Below are 18,613 nucleotides of genomic sequence, written 5' to 3'. Positions count from 1 at the left end.
TCTGGATGCCCCCCCACCCCCTTGTTGTGGCCTTGAGATTTCATCTGTTAATAAAAAATATAAAAGACCCAAAATTGAGGAGTTCTTGCCTCTGATTTCCCTGGGGGGTGATTCTGGGGGTGGGGGGGAGACCTGATCCTGGGGGGCAGCACTGAGGCCCACCTAGCAGGGAGCAATTGAAGCCTGTTATAGTCAGCTGCCTCCCACCCTAGAGCCAGCAGGGGTGCTGGGAACCCGGATGTCTGGGTTCGCCCCCCTGTGGTGTTATTTCTGGACGTGCCAGGAACAGGTGTGGGGCGGCACGGGGTGCAGATCCGATGTCGCTCCCGCCCCGGAACCAGCCGCAGCCTTAAATCCCCCCAGGGGCCGCGGCAGAGACCTAACAAGGGGCCATGGGAGGGCAGGGGCTGCTGCTGCTGGGGGCCACACTCTTCTGCCTGGGGGGAGCAGGTAAAGGGGGGCGGCAGGTAAAGAGTAAGGGGCACCAGGAAGACCGGGGGGGTGGGGGGGGGCTGTGGGTTGGGAGAGAGGGCCACCGGGAAGACCGGGAGGGGGCTGTGGGTTGGGAGTGAGGCGCAGTGGCAGGGTGGGGAGCTCTGACCCCACTGCCCCCCAGGCGGGAACGAGGAGCGTCGCCTCTTTGAGACCCTGTTCTCTGGCTACGACCCCAGCACCCGCCCGACCCGGAGACCCCAGGACACAGTGACTGTGGAGCTGCAGCTCACACTGACCAACCTCATCTCACTGGTGAGTTGGGAGGGGCACCCCAAGACCGCCACCCTGCCCCACCAGTGCCCCTCACTTGACCTGCAGGCCCCCCAGGGCCCCTGACCTCTCCCCACCCCGCTGTTTCAGAACGAGAAGACGGAGACACTGACGACCAACATCTGGATTGAGATTGTAAATCCTGTCCCATCTCTTCCCCCCAGACCCCCCCAACCCAGGGCCTGACCAGGAACCTTGGCCTGGCCCTGCGACCCCCCAGGCCCCCTCCCCAGCCAAACTCACTCATTCTCCAGAACTCTCAAAGGACCCAGGTGTCTGGGCATCAAGTCCTGCTGGTGCCCCTCACTCCTGATCCACAGTCCCCCCCATACTCCAGTGGTGCCCCTCACTCCTCACCTGCAGCCCCTGTACCCAGCCCTTTCTCTGCCCCAGCAATGGGTCGATTACCGCCTGGATTACAACAGCAGTGACTTTGGGGGAATTGAGTCTCTGAGGGTCCCATCCACGCTGGTCTGGCTGCCGGACATCGTCCTGGAGAACAAGTGAGGCCTGGAGGAGGCTGTGGGTTGGGAGTGAGGGGTGCCAGCAGGCCTGGGGGCTGCGAGTCATGAGTGAGGGGCACCAGCAGTCCTGATGCTCCCCCCACCCTTTTTTCCCCACCCCCAGCATCGACGGTGGGTTTGAGGTTGCCTACTACTGCAATGTGCTGATATACCCGGGTGGGTCTGTATACTGGCTGCCTCCTGCCATCTACCGCAGCTCCTGCCCGGTGGCTGTCACCTACTTCCCCTTTGACTGGCAGAACTGCTCCCTACTCTTCAAGTGTGTGTGGCTGATTCTGGGGTGGGCCCTGGGGGGCGTATAGAACAGGGCCCCCTGATGTGGCTGCCTTGGGAGTGGGACACTAGGGCCGACTCTCATGGCTTCCCTTTGCCCTCAGGTCAGGGACATATGGGGGCCACGAAGTTGACCTGCAGCTCTACACAGACCCTGTGACAGGGGCTGTGGCTGAGAGCATCACGATCGACCCTGCAGCCTTCACAGGTTGAGGGAGGACTGGGCTGGGGTTGGAGGGAGTGGGTGAGGCCCTGGTTCTGGGGTAGAGGGGTGTTGACAGACTTGAGATCCAGGATCTCGGATGCAGCTGCCCCTGGGGCATAGCAGAGCTGGGTAGAACAGGGCCCATGCACCCAGCGCTGGGCTGGGTCTGAGCTGGATCCTGGGGGCTGTGGGATGGGAGTAAGGGGCACTGGCAGGGTTGGCGGGCAGCAGGTTGTGGGTTAGGGCACCGGCAGGGGTCTGCAGGGGGCCTGGCCCTGACCCCTGACCCTGGGTGCAGAGAATGGGGAGTGGGCCATCCAGCACCGGCCAGCACGCCGGGTTCAGGTGGGCGAGGCCCCGGCTGTGCTCTTCCTTCTCGTGATCCAGCGCAAGCCACTCTTCTATATCATCAACATTGTCATCCCTGTTGTGCTGCTCTCGGCCCTCGGCCTTCTCGTCTACTTCCTGCCTGCACAAGGTGGGCTTACACAAGGCATTGCACGGAGGCTCACATGCTTTGCGCAGGGCCTCAAGGGAGGAGCTTATATGGGGTTTGCACCAGGGACCTGTTTGCATGTGGGTTTTGCTGGTGCCCCCTCCCCTTGCTGTTTTGGAGTCAGGGTGTTTCTAAGCCTTCTTCAGGAATGTGCCCTAGGGGCCCAAATGCCTGGGTTCCCTGGGGTAGAGGGGGTCTCTCCCTGGCCCCTGACCCCCCCCCCCATCTGGCTCCTGCAGCAGGGGGGCAGAAGTGCACGCTCTCCATTTCGGTGCTGCTGGCACAGACTGTCTTCCTCTTCCTCATCGCTCAGAAGGTGCCGGAGACCTCACTCAGCATCCCACTCCTGGGCCAGTGAGACAACCCCTGCTCCCGGGACACCTGGGTTTTCTGGGAGGGGGCTGGGGGCCTGGGTGCCCTGTGCAGAGCCCCCCCTAGACTCTTAGGTCCTGCTGGCAGGTACCTGATGTTTGTGATGGTTGTGACAACACTGGTGGTGATGAGCTGCGTCGCGGTGCTCAATGTCTCCCTGCGCACACCCAGCACCCACCGCCTGGTTGGGCCCCTGCCTGTGAGCCTCCCACCCCAATCACCTGGGTCCCCTGAGGCCCCTCAATTCCCCCCCCCCATGACCTCCAATCTCTGCCCCCAGGTGCTGCTGGAGTTGTTGCCCCGAGTGCTGGGTGGGGAGGCAGCCAAGGGGCAGCAGGAGCCGGGACCACCCTGCTACCTGCTGGCAGCCGAGGAAGCAGCACTTAACACACCCCGCAGTGAGATCCTGTTCCAGCACTGGCACCTGGGCCCCCCACTTGGTGAGACACGCCCCCCCCCCCCGCCAGACATCTGGGTTCCCTGGGAAGGGAGTAGGACCTGGAGCAGGGAGCCCTGGTCACCAGGGTTCTCAGAGACTAGAGAGCCAGACACTTGGGTCCCCAACTGTCCTTCCTGCAGGGGGGCTGGATCCAGCGCAGGAGCTGTGCATTAGCCTGGCCCAGGCAGCCCCAGCCATCCGCGAATGTGTCGCTGCCTGCAACTTCGTGGCGGCTAATGTCCAGGCCCAGAATGATGCGGACAATGTGAGTACAAGCCCCGCTCCCTGTGCCACCCCCTAGCAGGGCCAGGAGAGAACCCAGGCATCCTGTGCCACAGGAGGCGGGGCGCTGGGTGCTGGTGGGGAAGGCGCTGGACACGCTTTGCTTCTGGGTCGCGCTGCTGCTCTTCGCCGCTGGCACCACTGGCGTCTTCCTGGTGGGGCAGCTCAACCAGGTCCCCGACGATCCCTTCGCCTAGGCCAGGTAGCGTTGTGCCCGGGTGCATGCAGCATCCCTGGGGAGTCACGGCAACCAGCCCAGAGCCAGTTGCATCTAGGGCCCAGCTCTGATGCACCCTCTGCCCCTATCCTGACCGCATCCTTCTCCCCCCAGCCCATAGAGGCTGGGACTGGGGCCAGCCTCTGCTTGGACCCTGGTGTTCCTGGCCACAGTGAGGAGCCCTGTTCCACTCAACCCAGAGACGGCCGCATCCTGGGCCCAGCTGAACCCCCTGGCTGTGCTTGTCAATTAAAGGAGTTGCTTCCACCCCACAGTGCAGGGCTGGTTTGTGTGGGCAAGTTGGGACTGGCTCTGGGGGAGGGGCTGAGTATAACCGAGGCTCTGGGATGCAATGCCAGTGGCTGGGTGTAATGGAGGGGGGCTGAGATGTGGCTGGCTCTGCGGTGGGGCAGCAGAAGGTGGGTATAATGGGTAGTCTGGAGGTATATAATAGGGGGGGTCTCAGATGTGACCCTGTCTGTGGTGTGACACCTGTGGTTGAGTACAACAGATGGGGGCTGAGATGCGGCTGGGTCTGGGTGGAGGTTACGCCCTCCCCCAGGATACTGGCGCCAGGACAGAGGCTCGGCCGCAGTTGGTACTTTACTGAGGTCAGACACAGAGGGACAGGGTTGCCCCCGCAATAAATAAGCCGGGGGGGGAGGGGTCTGGGGGGGAGGGTGTCAGGGGCTGAGGAAGAGCCGGTGGTAGAACTTGTTCATCTGCTCGAGGAAGATGAAGGTGAGCACAGTGTGGGGGCCCAGGCGGGCATAGTATGGTGTGAAGCCCTTCCACAGGCTGAAGAAGCCCTCGTAGCGCACCACCTTGGCCAGCACATCCTGCAGCAGGGATGTTGGGGGAAGGGGGGGGTGTCAGGGGGTACCCAGATAGCCCCCCTCCACTAGCAACCAGGGTCACCTCCAGATGGCTTGGGATCCCTGCTGGCCCAGGGTATTCCAGCTAGAAGCAGCACCCCCCCCCCCAGCTACCTATATACCCCTCCTCCAGCTACCTATAGGCCCCTCTTAGTCAGGGGGAAATCTAAAACCCCTCCCTGGGCAGCTGCCCCAGGACCCTGCTGGGGTCAACAGGTCCTCCCCCCCAGACACTCACCAATCCATTGCGATACTCGGGTTTACCATCAATCATCCTCATGTTCTGGATCCTGGTAGGAGATGGGGTGGGGTGCGAGGCAAGAGTCATGGGGGGCACAATCAGGCCAGGTTGGGGCCCCCCACCCCAACATCCCCTTGTCAAGGACTCACCGGGTCTTGGCAATGTCGACAGGCATGGAGGCAGCTGTGGTGACCAGCCCGCTGATCATGCTGGCGCAGAAGTGGCAAAGGATGTCATCCCGGAAGTAGCCTGGCAGGAAAGGGGTGGGTGAGACTCTCCTGCACCCAAAGGAGGGGAGTTTTGGGTGGGGGGCTGCTAACAACTCCTGGCTTTGTTAAGGGCAGGCCGGGAGGGGGAACTTACCGGAGTCCAGGAGGAACTGCTTGGACTGGGAGTAGGAGGCCAACTGTGCCGCGTTCACCACCACTGCCCGGGCCATTGTGGGGACACAGCCCTGTAGGGGAAGCAGGGCAGTGAGGAGGGGATTGGGGGGGCTCCTGTGACCCCTGACCCCTAACCTGGCCATACCCTCCAGAGTGTGAAGACGCCTTCCTCCCGGGTGATCCGCACCAGGGCATTGAAGACATTGGTGTAGCCTCTCCTCTGGTCAGGGGGTAGCCTGGGGGGCAGAGGGCAGGGGTCAGGGGGCATTGGGGATCAGAGACAGGGGACAGGGCAGCTTCAGGACACAGGGGACAATGGGAGGGGTCAGAGAGAGGAAGTCCTGGGGGTCAACTGTCACAAAGAGAGGTCAGGGGGCATGGGAGTGGAGAGAAGGGAGAAATAGAGGAGAGCTGGCAGGAGTCAGGGGTCACCAGGGCAGGTCCAGGGAGTACAGAGACAGGGTCAGGGTCCACTGAGGTGAAGACTGAGCAGAGACAGAAGGCAGGGGTCTAGTGTAAGGGTCACCAGGGCAAGGGTCAGGGGGCACTGGAGTGGAAACCAAGCAAAGATGAAGGTTGGTGTCACAGAGAGGGGTGAGCAGTAGAAGTCAGGGGGTGCCAGGGCACAGAGAGTGCTCAGAGCCAGGGGGTCCCAGGTTAGAGGCTGGAAGGCACTCACCGCCCGTCTGCCGTCATGCGGATAAGCGCCACCTCAGCAGGGGTGCCCACAAAAGCACCAGCAGCACCGGCCACCATGCCTAGCGCAGCCTTGAGCAGGAAGGGGGGTGGTGTGCCGTCATCCCGCGTCAGCCGTTCCAGCAGCACTGTGTAGATGCCCAACCGTGTTGTCGTGTAGGTGGCCTGGCGCAGCAGCCCCGCCGACAACCTGCCATTTGGAGGGGGGTCAGGCCTAGCCCAGATGCCTGGGTCCCCTCCAGCACCCATGGAGATGCCTTGGATGCCTGGGTCCCTGCCCTGTGCCACACTGAGATACCCCAGACCCCTGGCTGTACCTGGGGTAGGTACCCCAGATGCCTGGGTTCCCTGCATGGCTGCCCATACCCAGTATAGGCATCGGATACCTGGGTTCCCTGGCTGTACTTAGTGTTAGATGCCCCAGATGCCTAGGTCCCCTGGACACCTGGGCCCCATGTCTCATTCCTTTGCATGTGTCCCAGGTGCCTGGATCCCTGCTGTACTGGGTATAGATGCCCTGCACACCTGGGTCCTAGCTGTAGCCAGTGGAGGTGCTCCAGACACCTGGGTCCTGGCCATACCTGAGGCTGGGTCCCCAGGCACATAGATCCCCCCCGTGCCCATACCCGGTGTAGATGCCGCGGACGCCCTCGCGGCGCAGGATGCTGCCCACGGCGTGCAGGCTGGTGCGGTATTCGCGGGTCTTGGCACCCTCCCCGCTCAGCTGCATGCGGTTCTTCACCAGGTCTAGTGGCTGCACAAACACTGTGGCGCCCATCCTGGCAGGGGAGGGGGTGGAGGGTGGTCAGTGGTCAGACCCAGATGCCTGGGTTCCCTGTCCCACCCCCGTGCCCTGGATGCCTGGGCAGGACCCTCTATCTTGGCCTTCCAATCCCAGCCCTGAAATCTCCTCCCCCTGTCCAGATGCCTGGGTCCCTGTCATGGTTGGCAGGCATTACTGGGGACCCCTGCTCACCAGCCTGTAACCATTAATGAGGGGGGCATCAGCCCCTGGGGTAAAGGTCCAGCTGAGGCAGGCGCTTGTGAACCTGGAAGAAGTTGGGTTCCTTTGTCCTCCCCCACAGTCTCAGCAGGGGTTTGTGGGGGGTTATTCTGGGGGAGGGGGGGCAGATCTGCCCTGGGTGGAGGTTGTATTCTGAGGGGGACCCCCATTTCTTGCCTTGGGGGTGTCTGGAGTTTATTGGTGGGAATACAGGTGCAGGTCTCTCTGGAGGGGGGTGGGGGGGGACCATGCACGGGGTGGGGGGGGGAATCAGCCAGCCTCAGGGATCCCTGTGGGGGTTGGGGGAGTCAGGAAGGTAAAAGGAGGTCTGTGGGGTCTCTTAGGAGGGCCGAAGAGGGTATTGGGGGTCCCCAGAGGGACTGCAGGGAGGTCTGTATTGCAGAGACCTGGGGGGGACTAGACTGGGGGGAAGGGGGGCATAGGGGCTGGTATTAAGGGTGCAGGAGGTTGTAGGGGGGGTCCCCAGGGGCTCTATCACGGGTGCTAAAGGGGCTCAATAGGGGGGTTTCAGGGAGGTGTTTTGGCACGGCTCCATTGGAGGGTCCATACTGGGGCCCCCCCCATGGTGCTGCAGGTCTACTGGGGGGACCCTGGGGAGCCAGATGGCAGGTAAAGGGGCTCATTGTCCAGGAAGGCCCTGGAGGAGGGCAAAAGGGTGCTGTATTGGGGGATCTGGAAGGGTATGGAGGAGTAGGGGGGTCTACTGGGGGCTGTTTTGGGGAGGAAGCTCTTGGGGGGCTGTATGGAGGGACCCACGGGAATCTCTGAGGGGATCAATCAGGGGCTGTATTGGGAGTCCCCAAAGGGGGCTGAAGGAGTGAGGAGGCCTCTTAGGGGCTCTATGGGGTGGCTGACTGAATGAGGCGGGGGGGAAATCTCTGGGGGCATTTATTGGGGGCTGTTTTGGGGGGACTCTTGGGGGATCCCCTGAAGGGGGGGGCCTGAGGCGCACAGTAGGACCCAGAGGAGTAGCAGGGTCTATTGGGGGCTGTATCTGGGGGGCTTTTCAGGGAGGGCTCTTGGGTGCTGTATTTGAGGGGTCTGACGGGAGCAGGGGGTCTTGGGGGCATTTATCAGGGGCTGTTTTGGGGGGGGGCTAGGGTCTATTGGGGGCCGTACGGGGGGAGGGGGTCCCGGAGGTGGGCATGGGGGGCTATTGGGGGCTTCTTGGTGGGGGGGCTCTCACCCGGCCAGGCCGCCGAACAGGAACTTGACGGCCTGGGGCGAGGTCCGCGCCCGCTCGGGCCCCCCCGTCCCCGTCCCCGTCGCCATCGCTGGCCCCGTGCTGCGGCCCGGGCCAAGGTCACGCCGGGGGGGGCGGGGACTGCGCGCGCAGCCCGGAAATGTGGCCGGTAATCCCGGGAAAGGCGGTGGTCGCGACCCGGAAGTGGGGCAGAGGGACTTCCGGAGGTAGGGTGGGTGCGCGCGCAGTTAAGAATCCCGGAGGGCGGGGGACTGGGGGAGAATCTCGGGGAAGGTGGCGGAGAGCTGCGCGCGCAGATTCCCCACCCTTCCCCCGGTTTGGCGGGGCCACTGGGCCCGGGGGGAGAGGACATTATTAGTACTCGGGGCGGAGCCCTAATGGTTAGGGCGCCAGTACTCTCCATTACCGTATTCCCTCGACTATCACAGGAGGCTTATTCCCTGCCTCCATTCAAGAGGAGGGAAGCCCCCTCATACTGAAGAACCGGGGGACGCATCTCTATGGGGAGTAACCAGGAGCATAAAGATACCCTAAAGATAATACCCACCGGGGGAGACATAAATATGATCGGCATCTGGTAGCAATGATACATCAGGGGATTGATGCTCCATAATACCCCAGGGACTGGTGCTCTGTAACAGCCCCAGGGATACAGAATAAAAGTGATGGGGGGCTGAATACTATAACCCCCGCGTCAGAAATAATGCTCCAGGGATTGATACTTCAGACCACACACCCCTGACACTCGCACTTCACCCTGCTGGGTGTGTTTGCAGCGCGGAGGGAAATGCAGGGTGTGGAGAACGGGGGGGGAAGATCACGACTACAGGGCTCCAGAGATTAAACTGATAAGAACAGATTGAAGAGTAAATGTTTTCGCTCCAAGCCTTCAAGAGGCCGGGGTCAGGGACCAATACTGCATAATACTCCGGGGCATAGATACTCTGCAATCCCTCTGGCGAATTGTGCTCCGTGTTATGCCAGCGGATCAATACTCCATGGTGTTCCGGCGGGGGGTGGGGTTCGATGCTCTGTAATCTTCCTGGCAATCAACAGTCCATAATATTCCAGGGGTTTGATGCTCCATACTACTCCAAGGGACTGATTTCAGGAACCAATAGCCTACAATGCCCCAGGAGATCAATAGTCCAAGGGATCAATACTTCATAATGCCCAAGGGGGTTGATACTCGATAATACTCCTAGGGATCAGTGCTCCATATGGCTCCAGAAATCAAAGGCCGGACCTCTAGCCACACGCTCCCGCTAATACTCGTTTGGGATCAAGCCTTAGGCTTAGTCTGGACCTAATCCCCGGGGATTAATGCTGCCCACGCAGGGCCCCGCATCAACCTGGGGGTTGCCCTGCGCCCCTCTTCCCTCCAGCAATAATACTCGGGAGTACCGGCTGAGGCAGGGCTCCCCCCCGCCCCCCTACAATCCACCCCAGCTCTCCCGCCCAGTTTAACCCGGGAGGCGGAACCCGGACGCGCGCCCGCATTCCTGGGGGCGGGGCACATTCCAGGAGGGGGCGTGGCCCCCACCTGCTCTCGCGAGACCCGCGAGCCTGCCTTGTAAACACAGGCAGGGATCTGGGCCCCCTCCCCCTACACGGAGGGTGCCCGCTGCTGCGGCCGGGGAAGCCCCCTCTGACGTTGCTGCCTGGGGAAGCCCCCTGCTGCTGCGCCCTGGGAACCCCGCTGGCGTCACTGACGGAGAGAGCCCCCTGCTGCCTGCCCGGGCGGGAACCCCCATGAGCCAGGCCTGAGTGAGGGGACTCCCCCCCTCGGCCCAAGCATGAGGAGGTGAGGGGCAGGGCAGGTATTTGGGGGGACGGGGGGCATCTGGGGACTGTTGGGGGGGGTCGAGATATCTGGGGGGGGCAATTAGGGGGGTAATTGGGGCATCCAGGGGCTCAGTTTGAGCCTGGGGGGCTGCTGGAATGCAGGCATTGGACTTGGGGTGGAGGGGCCTGGATGCCTGGGGCCCCATCCTGGCCCTGTGTGGGGGACTGGATGTGGGATGCTGCCTGCCCCACCCCCGCCATTCCCATGACACCCATGGGGCGCTGCTTGGGCTTGTGTCTGTGCTGGTTGGGCCGCGTCCCCCACGCCCTCAGCCTGCCCGGGCTTGCCAAGATCTCGCCCCTCCCAGCCCTTGGGGCAGGATTGGGCCCCTCCAGCTGGGATTGTGACCTCCCAGGGGCTTTTGGGGTCCACCAGGCACTGCCTAGCTCCTCTAGTCAGGATTGGGCCCTCTAGGTTGGGATCAGGGCCCTCTGGGTGTAGCCGGCTCCTTCCAAGCCAGGATTGGGCCCCTCCCATGCACTGCCCAGCCCCCACTCCCTCTGGCCATGCTTGAGGCCCCTGCTGTGTGTGTAATGGTTGAAAGTTGGGGTGGGACCCCGGGCCCTGGGCTCTTTCCTGGGCTCTCAGTAGTTCTAAGGGATTAGAGCCTGGACGCCTGGGTTCTCTGCTGGTACGTGACTGCCCCGGCTGTGCGCAGGGAGTGGGCCTGGCCCTGCCCCCTGACTCTGGTATGCTCCTGCCCTCAGGTCACCGCAGCCCCTGGTTGTCACTGCCCTGCTGGTGCCCCTAGTCCTGCTGCTGCCTCCTGCCGCTGCCTACATCCACGCCGTGAGTGGGATGGGGGTGGAGGGACCTCCAGTATCCCACAGGCCTTTGCAACCATGTCCTGGCCTCCTGCCAGCCCATGATGCTTTGCAGCTGCGCCCCAATCTCCCAATATTCCACAGTCCTTTGGAGCTGTATGTTGTTCTCCTGACATCCCAGTGTCCTCTGCAGCTGTGTCCTGGCCCTCCCGAAGTCCCAGCATCCTTTGCAGCTGCTGCATCTTGGTCTCCTGACATCCCACAATGCTTTGTAGCTGGGCCCCCAGTCTCCTGATATCTCACAGTCCTTTGGAGCTGGTCCCGGTCTCCTGACTTTCCACAATGCTTTCCAGCTGTGCCATGGCCTCCCTGCATCCCTCAATACTTTGCAGCTGTGCAGTAGCCTCTCAGTATCCCATAATGCCTTGCAGCTTCACCCTGGCTTCTCAGTATCCCATGATCCTTTACAATTTCCCACAGTTCATTACAGCTGTACGCAGGGTGCCCCAGTATCCCATGAGCCCTTGCAGCTGCACTCCAGCCCCCCCATGCTTCTTTGCAGCTGTATGGTAGCATCCTAGTGCCCCATGATACTTTGCAACTGTATAGCAACCTCCCAGTGTCCCACCCTGTTTTGTAGCTGTACCCCCCCAGTATCCCATGATGCCTTACAGCTGCCCCACACCTTTCCAATATCCCAGGCTCCTTTGCAGCCTGATAATGCACCCTGTCTGCCCCCAAACTACCCACAGTCCTTTGCAGCTTCACCCCAGGACCCTTTGCAGTGCCCCCCACCATCACCCAATTCTTTGCAGGTATCAGAGCACAACTCCAGCATGGACTTCTCAGACCTGCCTGCGCTCTTCGGGGCGTCACTGCCCCGCCTTGGCCTCCTGGTGCGTGCCCAGATGCCTGGGTTCCCTCCCAGGGGTGGGGGTCAGGGGGCCGGGCCTGAGTTCTTGGCTGGGGGGCTGGAAGCCTGGGTTCTGGGCAGGGGGCAGAAGTGGGGGTAAGGGGAATCGGGGACCTGGATGCCCCTGGGTCCTGTCTGGGCTGGGGAGGGGCACTGGGGGTCAGGGACACAGACGCCTGGGTTGTCTCTGGTTTCGGGCTTTGGGGCCCAGATGCCTGAATCCCAATGTGCACCCCCCCAGGGCTTCCTGGTGGAGGCACGGCCCAGCAATGCATGCCAGGCCCTGGAGCCGCCATCGGGCCCCAACGCCAGTGTCTTCGTGGCCCTCGTGCGCCGCTACGACTGTGACTTTGACCTCAAGGTGCACCCAGAAGCCTGGGTCCTTCAGGGGTGTGGGGGGGCGGGGGGCTGGGCACCTGGACCGTTGGGTCCCTTGTGACCCTCCTGCACCCCACAGGTGCTGCACGTACAGCAGGCTGGCTTTGGCGCGGCTGTGGTGCACAACGTCGGCTCTGACAAGCTGCTCAACATGTTCTGGAATGACGGTGAGTGGGGGGCCGGGACCGCCCCAGACAACTGGGTTCAATCCCTGGGGGAGAGTGGAGACTGTGCCCCACCCTGATCCCCTGCTGTCCCCAGAGCGCATAAGGGAGCAGGTCTCCATCCCGGCTGTGTTTGTGGGCGAGACAGCGGCTGAGTACCTGCGCGCTGCTTTCACCTATGACAAGGGGTGAGCACCTGGATGCCTGGGTTCTGTCTGCGTTGTGGGGGTGAGAGTGGGGGGCTGGGGGCCTGGACACCTGAGTTCTCTCTGTTGGGGAGGCTGGGAGCCCAGATGCCTGGGTTCTCTGGGAGGGGAGGAGGCTGGTGCCGAGGGCAGGGTGGGCTGGGGGTGCAGATGCCTGGGTTCTCTCTGCATCTGGGGGGTGAGTGGGGGGGCTGGGGACCTGGACACTGGGTTCTCTGGGGAGGTGGGACTGCAAGACCCAGCCTGGTCCTGTGCCCCCTGCTCGCAGTGCCCATGTGGTCCTGATGCCCGAGTCCATCTTCCCGCTGGGCTACTACCTTGTCCCCTTCACTGGTGTTGTGGGCGTCATCATTGCTGTCATGTGCACCATCCTGGTGAGCTATCTGGAGACCTGGATTGTGTCTAGCTGGGGCGGGGGTTGGCCCAGATTCCTGGGTTCTCTCCTAGCTGCGGGGGTGGGCTGGATGTCTGGGTTCTCTCTAGCTGTCTACAGGATCCAAGTCCTGGAGGGTCAGATAAGGGGGGCCCAGACACCTGGGTTCTCTCCTGGCTGCCTAGGGGATCCAGGACCTGGCAGGTCAGAGTCTGGGCAGCAGGGGAGCCTGGATGCTTGGGTCCCCAGTGACCTCCTATTCCTCTCCCAGATTGTGCGCTGTGTCCAGCACCGGAAGCGCCTGCGCAGGAACCGGCTCTCAAAGGAGCAGCTGAAGAAGATCCCGGTACACAAGTACAAGAAAGGTCAGGACCCACCACGGGCCCCTAAGGCCCCCAGTGCAGGGCTGGGCCAGCAGGTGGCGCTGGGATGTTGGGGGGGGGGGAATTCAGCAGGCAGCACCATGCTATTGAGGTCCAGGAGAGGGTGCTGTGATTGGGATGGTGGTCCAGCAGGGGGCCCTGGGCTGTGGGGGAGTCGTGCAACAGGGGATGCTGGGTTGGGGGGGTCTAGTGGGGGCACCAAGCTATGGGGGGGAATACCCTCTGCTGCCCCCCACTCCTTTGCAGAGCAGTAGCCCCTGTGGCCAGCAGAGGGCACCCCTGCCCCTGGGAGCTGCCTGAGGGGATGGGCCCTGCCCTGGGTTCCTTTACCAGCCCATAGAGTGTGGTGTAGGGGGGGCAGGTTCCGGGACGGCTGGGTCCTTCCTTGGCTTGGAGGCGTCTGGGGTTGTGGTTTTTGTGGGGGGGAGGCGATGCCTGGGCTCTGTTTCTAGTGGGTGACATAAACGGAGCCGCTGGCTCTGGTCGCCCGAGGTTCTGTCTTTGCTTGGGGACCACAGTGGGGCGGGTGGGGGCCGGGCCAGGCCTCTGTACGCCTGGGTTCTTTTGTTGCGGGAGGGGCTGGTCGCCTGGATGTCTTGTCTGTGTTCAGGGAGGCATGTAGGGTTGAGGGTGGGGGCTGGGTGCCTGGACGCCTGGTTTCTGTCCCCAGCTTGTCACAGCCAGATCCCCCACCACCACTATCACCCCCACCCGGGGGGCTGGGAGCAGAGTATGCCAGGAGTCAGGCTGTCTTGGGGGCCCTCCCCAATGGGCTCCCAGCCTCCTCCTTTCTTAGCCTGAGTTAGGCCTGGGGCCACAGATGCTTGGGCTGTCTCGGGACTGGGGAGTGTGAGTGGTGGGGGTGGGGAGCCCGGACGCCTGGGTTCTGCCCTGCTCTCGTGTTCCCATCGCCCGGGGCGGGGAGGGAACCCAGGCGTCTGGGCCCCTCCCTCCCACAGCGTGTCTCGGGTTGAGTCAGGAGGAAGCTGGGCCCTGGTGTCTTTTACCTTATAAGGCCGCGTGGCGGCGGCGGAGGGGCCTCCGCTTCCTGTTTTTCCCTCCCAGCCACTGGCCCCTGCCCCCACCAGCACCTCGAGGCAACTGGCTCTGGGGTGGGGGGGTGGCTGAGTGTAACAGGGCTCTTTGATGTCCCACCCCAGAGTCAGCTGCAGCAGGGGCTGGGTGTAAACGAGACACCCCCCCCCCCCAACACACACAGCTGGTGTTGAGATGTGGCTTGCTCCTGGGTGGGCATGGTGGTGGCTGAGTATAACAGGGGTCTCCAGTGCAGCTGGCTCTGGGGTGGGCACCGTGAACTGGATATAACGGGGACTCCCTCAACCCAGCGTCACGATGTGGCTAGCTCTGGGTTGGGCACTGGGGGCAGCTGAGTGTAACAAGGGTCCCTGATGTGGCTGGCTGTGGGGTGGGCCGCATAGGCTGGGTATAACGGGGACCCCTCTACCTGGTGCTGAAATGTGGCTGGTTCTGGGTAGGGGCTTGTAAGGGGAGGCTGCTTATACAGCCCCCCTGGCACAACAGAGGTGTCAGCCTGCGCCTCAGTTTCCTCCCACCATTGCTGCACCTCAGTTTTTTCCTTCCAGGCCACACCTCAGTTTCCCCAGTCGGACAGTTTCTCCAGACTGCACCATTCTCCCCCAACCCCAGCCTGTGCCTCAGCCCGACCGGGCTGACCCGTGTCTCCTCACAGGGGATGAATATGACGTCTGTGCCATCTGCCTGGATGAGTATGAGGAGGGTGACAGGCTCCGCATCCTGCCCTGTGCCCATGGTGAGTGACCCCTGACCCTACCATCTTACCAGGGCCTGGGCTGGGGAACCTGAATGCCTGGGTTCTCCACTGACGAGGCGGGACCTGCCGGGTACTGTTTTTTCCAGCCTACAACATGCCCCCCACCCTGAATAAAACCCCATTGCCTCCTTCAAAGACAGAACAAGGGGAGGGGGAGAAAAGTGGACATAGAGTCCGTCCTCCTAGGGTCACAGAGGGGCCAGGAAGTGTGGCACCAGAGACTTCCTGCTGCTTTACCAGATGCTCTCCTGGGGGTACCCTGCTTCCTAGCCGTTCTGTGTGCCTTGGAGGACTTGCTCTACATCCTCAGGCTGCTGGTTCTCCCAGAAGTACTGTATTTCCTGGGGTAGAAGATGAGGGTCCCCCCGCACCATTTGAGAGGGGGTTGGTTGTCTTGGGTTCAAGTATAAGGGTAGGGCAGGTTTACTGTTCCCCTCCCCCCCACCCCTGCTACTTCCCCTTGCAGTGGGGGGTTGACTTATTTTAGGCAATCCTCCAGTAATTAGATTCCTTATATGGAAAAAGGGCTAACAAATGAGTGTGTTTTCCACATTTGAGACTAATCTTGGGGCATCTTGGATTTGAATCTGTCTTGTATTTGGGTAGATACTGTAGCTATAAGTAAAGGGTGCATGGTGGCACTGAGATGAGGCTGGCTCTGGGGTGGGGTGTCTGGGCAGCTAAGTATAATGATGACCCTATGTCTGATGCTGAGATGTGGGTGGTTCTGGGTGGGTGTCAGGGCTGGGTATAACAGAATCTGTGACATGGCTGGCTCTGGGGTGGGGGGAAACCTCCAGATGTCCTGCCATGGTGCTGGAGCTGGGCCTAGCCAATTGGGTGGCATCCAGCCATGGAGATGTAGCAGGAACGCTACTGATTGGCTCCTGCCCAGGACCCCTGAGGCAAGGGGCTGGGCAGGGCCTGCAGCAGGGTATGGCTTTGCAAGGGGTCCTGTCCACCCCATGGCTTTGTGACTAACTCTGCGACTTCTAGCATATCCTTTCCAGCCCCACTTCTCTATGATCTCTAGGAGGTCCCTTCTAGCCCCACAGCTCTGTGACCTCTGACTCTCTGACCACCACAGGTCCCTTCTAGCCCCATTTCCCTGTGCCCTCTGACTCTATGACCTCTAGGAGGTTCCTTCCAGTCCCATTTCTCAATGCCTGTGACTCCATGACCTCCATGGCTCCCTTCCACTCCCGCTTCTCTAGACCCAGGGAGGACGGCAGGAGCTTGGGAAATGTCCTTCTATGTTCTTCTGTGCTCCACAAGCACCTGGGCTGGTCAAGGACATGGGAGAGTGTGTCAAACCTTCTTACCTGTTCTTGGATGTTCTTAGCATGTCTAAAGACACAGAAGAACATGCCAGGACATGCAAAAACTTATAAAGTGTCCTTAAACATTCTTCCACTGATGCTCTGGGCATGGAGAAGCAGGTTTGATTATGTTCTTGACGCTCTGGGCATAGAGAAGCAGGTCTGATTATGTTCTTGTCTGGTCTTCCCTGTTCTCATTGGTCTCAAGCTGATCAGACGTTTTGAGCATGTGGGAGACCATGTCCAACCTTCCTCTGGGCACTTAGCTGTTCCTGCTGCTTCTCTGCACGTGCACAGATGTCCTTTGAATACATGCAGAGGCTTTCCATGCAGGAGGCCTGGCCTTTCCCTGCCCGTGGCCCCAGGCAGCAGCCCACCCTGTCCCCTGCAGGTTTCTTGCCATGGCCTAGATGCTAATTAGCTATTTTCTGTGCCTTGCTGGGCACTACTGATCTTTCCCCCCTGGTCTCAGACTCTGGGCTGGGTGGGCTCTGGCCTGAGTGGAGACATCCTGGAGGCCTGGGAGGGGCTAGGAGCCTGGATGCCTGGGTTCTCTCCCCTCTTCCCTCCAGCTTGTATGTGTGTGGGGGGAGGGTGGCGGGGCACGACACCAAGATGTTAGGTTTGCTCCTAGCTGGGGAGGGAGAGCTGGGACCTGGGTGCCTAACCCTGTTCCCTCTCTCTGCAGCCTACCACAGCCGGTGCGTGGACCCATGGCTGACACGGACACGGAAGACCTGCCCTGTGTGCAAGCAGCGGGCACTTCACAGCCCTGATGACTCCGACTCTGAGGGCGAGGAGCAGGGGGGGCTGGACCCCTCACCTGGTGACAGCGACCCCCCCTCTGAGACTACCCCCCTGCTGTCTCCTGCCCCTGCTGCCCCCTCTTTCGGCAGCCTGGACCCCATGCCCCCTGGCCCTCTTCTGGTCTGACCCCCCTACAATAGGGGGCTTTTACCCCCCCTATAGCTGGGGGTGCTTTTAAACCTACTTACAGAAAGGAGGGGGGCTTTTAACCTTGCTGGGGGGGAGCATGCCTGGGTTCCCCATTTCCCTAAGAGCCCTGGTAGGCAGGGGTGGGTTGTGCCTGAGCCCCCCACCTGCATTCTCTAGGCAGCCCCCCATATGAATATAGAGATGGGGGGTGGTGCTACCCCCTCCTCCCACCCCCATGGCTATGACATGGTACCTTCTCCAGGTCTGGGGGGGGGGTCATATGGAGGCCCCCAGGGGGAGGGCAGGCAACTATCAACTCTGTAACCACTCCCCCCCATTTGGGTTCCAATTGCCCACTCATACTGGTCCCACTTATTAACCTCTACTGGTCCTAGTAAACACCCCCCACTGCCCCATCAACTGGTCCCAGGTGCCTGGTTATACTAGTGGCAGTTACTGGGCTATACTGGTCCCAGTGACTGGCCCCTGCACCTCCCCCTTCCATGCTGAGTTTAATGTTGAGCCCAGTTACCAACCTTCCTCCCCCACCCTGCTGTTTCCAGTTATGCTCCCTGCTCAATTACTGGTCTCAGTTGCCCCATCATATGGGTCCCAGGGTGTACCACCCCTCCCTTCCCCCACCAAACTAGGTTCAGTTGCTGGGCCACACTGGTCACAGTTACCACCCCTCTGTAATGCAATTACCCCACCACCCCACACCTGTCCCCCATGATAACTGACACCACCCCTCCAGGTTTGTAGGCTACTGGGTGGGGGGGTTCCCCACACCTGGATCCCAACTTGCACAGCCCCCCCCCAAAGTTTTTTTTGGATGCCAGGTTTTAAAGCTCCAAGCCTGGGGGGTGGGAGAGGTCTCCCCTATCAGAAGGTAATAGGGGGGGCCTGGTCCTGCATATGGGAGAGGCCAGCTGACCCCCCCCCCCCAATAAACAGTTCCTGCCTCCTCTTCCTATGTGCTATGTCTCATTCTGGGTCAGGTGTGAACCCAGGCATCTGGGCCCTGCTCTGCCCCCACCCCCTCCTATGACTCAGGGGCAGGCACCTGGACTTTGGACAGCTGATAAGGGGAGGGGGGGAAACCCACTGGTGCAGATGGGACCCAGGCCTCTCCCCACACACTCTTCCTGGTCCAGACTGGTGCTGAAATGACAGGCACAGCAGGGTCTGGACTGGGAACAAACTGGTTAGTTTGATGAATACTGCAAACGTGAAGGTGTGCTGTAGCCAGGACACTATGGTACTACCTACAGTAAGCCTGGTACTGTTATTTCCTCCCCTACCATACACCTTGTTACTAGCTCCAGAGCTGCTGGAGCTATTAAGGTGGGAGGGGGCAGATCCACTTTGACATGTAAGGACAGGAGAAGCTAAGTAGCAAAGCACCCCCCCATCGAGATGGAAAGAATGCAGGTGTCCCTGCAAAAGACACAGCTATCCAGAGCCCCCCCATTGAGACCCAGAGATTAATCTCTTTTTTTCCTTAGGTTTTTTTTTATTTTTC

At 61.2% G+C, this 18,613-nt stretch overlaps 3 protein-coding genes across 7 annotated transcripts; 2 read left to right on the top strand and 1 right to left on the bottom strand.

Moving 5' to 3' along the window:
* The first annotated feature begins 24 nt into the window (after positions 1-24).
* On the top strand, positions 25-3,845 carry CHRNE (cholinergic receptor nicotinic epsilon subunit). 4 transcript variants are annotated; one of them, XM_090055677.1, is made up of 13 exons: positions 25-450; positions 672-747; positions 856-900; positions 1,159-1,268; positions 1,393-1,548; positions 1,667-1,770; positions 2,066-2,245; positions 2,503-2,617; positions 2,723-2,834; positions 2,916-3,075; positions 3,215-3,339; positions 3,413-3,558; positions 3,688-3,845. In XM_090055677.1, the coding sequence occupies exons 1-12, from the start codon at positions 239-241 to the stop codon at positions 3,551-3,553; spliced, it is 1,536 nt and encodes a 511-aa protein (XP_089911803.1). In that variant the 5' UTR covers positions 25-238; the 3' UTR covers positions 3,554-3,558; positions 3,688-3,845. The 4 variants fall into 4 exon arrangements, with proteins under 4 accessions (XP_089911803.1, XP_089911802.1, XP_089911805.1 ...); XM_090055676.1 differs by having other exon boundaries at positions 1,129-1,268; XM_090055679.1 differs by having other exon boundaries at positions 259-450; positions 617-747.
* Positions 3,846-4,163: 318 nt separating this feature from the next.
* On the bottom strand, positions 4,164-8,174 carry SLC25A11 (solute carrier family 25 member 11). Its single transcript, XM_090055775.1, has 8 exons — positions 7,979-8,174; positions 6,395-6,547; positions 5,752-5,958; positions 5,218-5,308; positions 5,053-5,143; positions 4,839-4,938; positions 4,687-4,738; positions 4,164-4,412 (listed from the first exon to the last, which is right to left on the bottom strand). The coding sequence occupies exons 1-8, from the start codon at positions 8,062-8,064 to the stop codon at positions 4,257-4,259; spliced, it is 936 nt and encodes a 311-aa protein (XP_089911901.1). The 5' UTR covers positions 8,065-8,174; the 3' UTR covers positions 4,164-4,256.
* Positions 8,175-9,529: 1,355 nt separating this feature from the next.
* On the top strand, positions 9,530-18,058 carry RNF167 (ring finger protein 167). Of its 2 annotated transcripts, none has more exons than XM_090055764.1 (10): positions 9,530-9,800; positions 10,550-10,631; positions 11,422-11,502; positions 11,761-11,880; positions 11,977-12,064; positions 12,159-12,249; positions 12,536-12,641; positions 12,912-13,005; positions 14,735-14,815; positions 16,844-18,058. In XM_090055764.1, the coding sequence occupies exons 1-10, from the start codon at positions 9,793-9,795 to the stop codon at positions 17,086-17,088; spliced, it is 996 nt and encodes a 331-aa protein (XP_089911890.1). In that variant the 5' UTR covers positions 9,530-9,792; the 3' UTR covers positions 17,089-18,058. The 2 variants fall into 2 exon arrangements, with proteins under 2 accessions (XP_089911890.1, XP_089911891.1); XM_090055765.1 differs by having other exon boundaries at positions 9,531-9,800; positions 14,628-14,815; positions 16,844-17,008.
* Positions 18,059-18,613: the final 555 nt, after the last annotated feature.

This window comes from Crocodylus siamensis, chromosome 6, assembly GCF_052110815.1.
Source record: "Crocodylus siamensis isolate JL-2025a chromosome 6, ASM5211081v1, whole genome shotgun sequence".
Lineage (NCBI taxonomy): Eukaryota > Metazoa > Chordata > Crocodylia > Crocodylidae > Crocodylus > Crocodylus siamensis.
This window is presented reverse-complemented; position numbering and strand designations above follow the sequence as displayed.

Excerpts from the sequence above, each read along its gene's own strand:
- CHRNE (XM_090055676.1), top strand. The coding sequence starts at position 239 with ATGTCTGGGTTCGCCCCCCTGTGGTGTTATTTCTGGACGTGCCAGGAA. Across the intron at positions 1,549-1,666 it reads AACTGCTCCCTACTCTTCAA|GTCAGGGACATATGGGGGCC; the intron begins GTGTGTGTGGCT and ends CTTTGCCCTCAG. Across the intron at positions 1,771-2,065 it reads CGACCCTGCAGCCTTCACAG|AGAATGGGGAGTGGGCCATC; the intron begins GTTGAGGGAGGA and ends CCCTGGGTGCAG.
- SLC25A11 (XM_090055775.1), bottom strand. The coding sequence starts at position 8,064 with ATGGCGACGGGGACGGGGACGGGGGGGCCCGAGCGGGCGCGGACCTCG. Across the intron at positions 5,144-5,217 it reads GCGTCTTCACACTCTGGAGG|GGCTGTGTCCCCACAATGGC; the intron begins GTATGGCCAGGT and ends CTTCCCCTACAG. Across the intron at positions 4,413-4,686 it reads CCGAGTATCGCAATGGATTG|GATGTGCTGGCCAAGGTGGT; the intron begins GTGAGTGTCTGG and ends TCCCTGCTGCAG.
- RNF167 (XM_090055764.1), top strand. Across the intron at positions 12,642-12,911 it reads CTGTCATGTGCACCATCCTG|ATTGTGCGCTGTGTCCAGCA; the intron begins GTGAGCTATCTG and ends TTCCTCTCCCAG. Across the intron at positions 14,816-16,843 it reads CATCCTGCCCTGTGCCCATG|CCTACCACAGCCGGTGCGTG; the intron begins GTGAGTGACCCC and ends CTCTCTCTGCAG.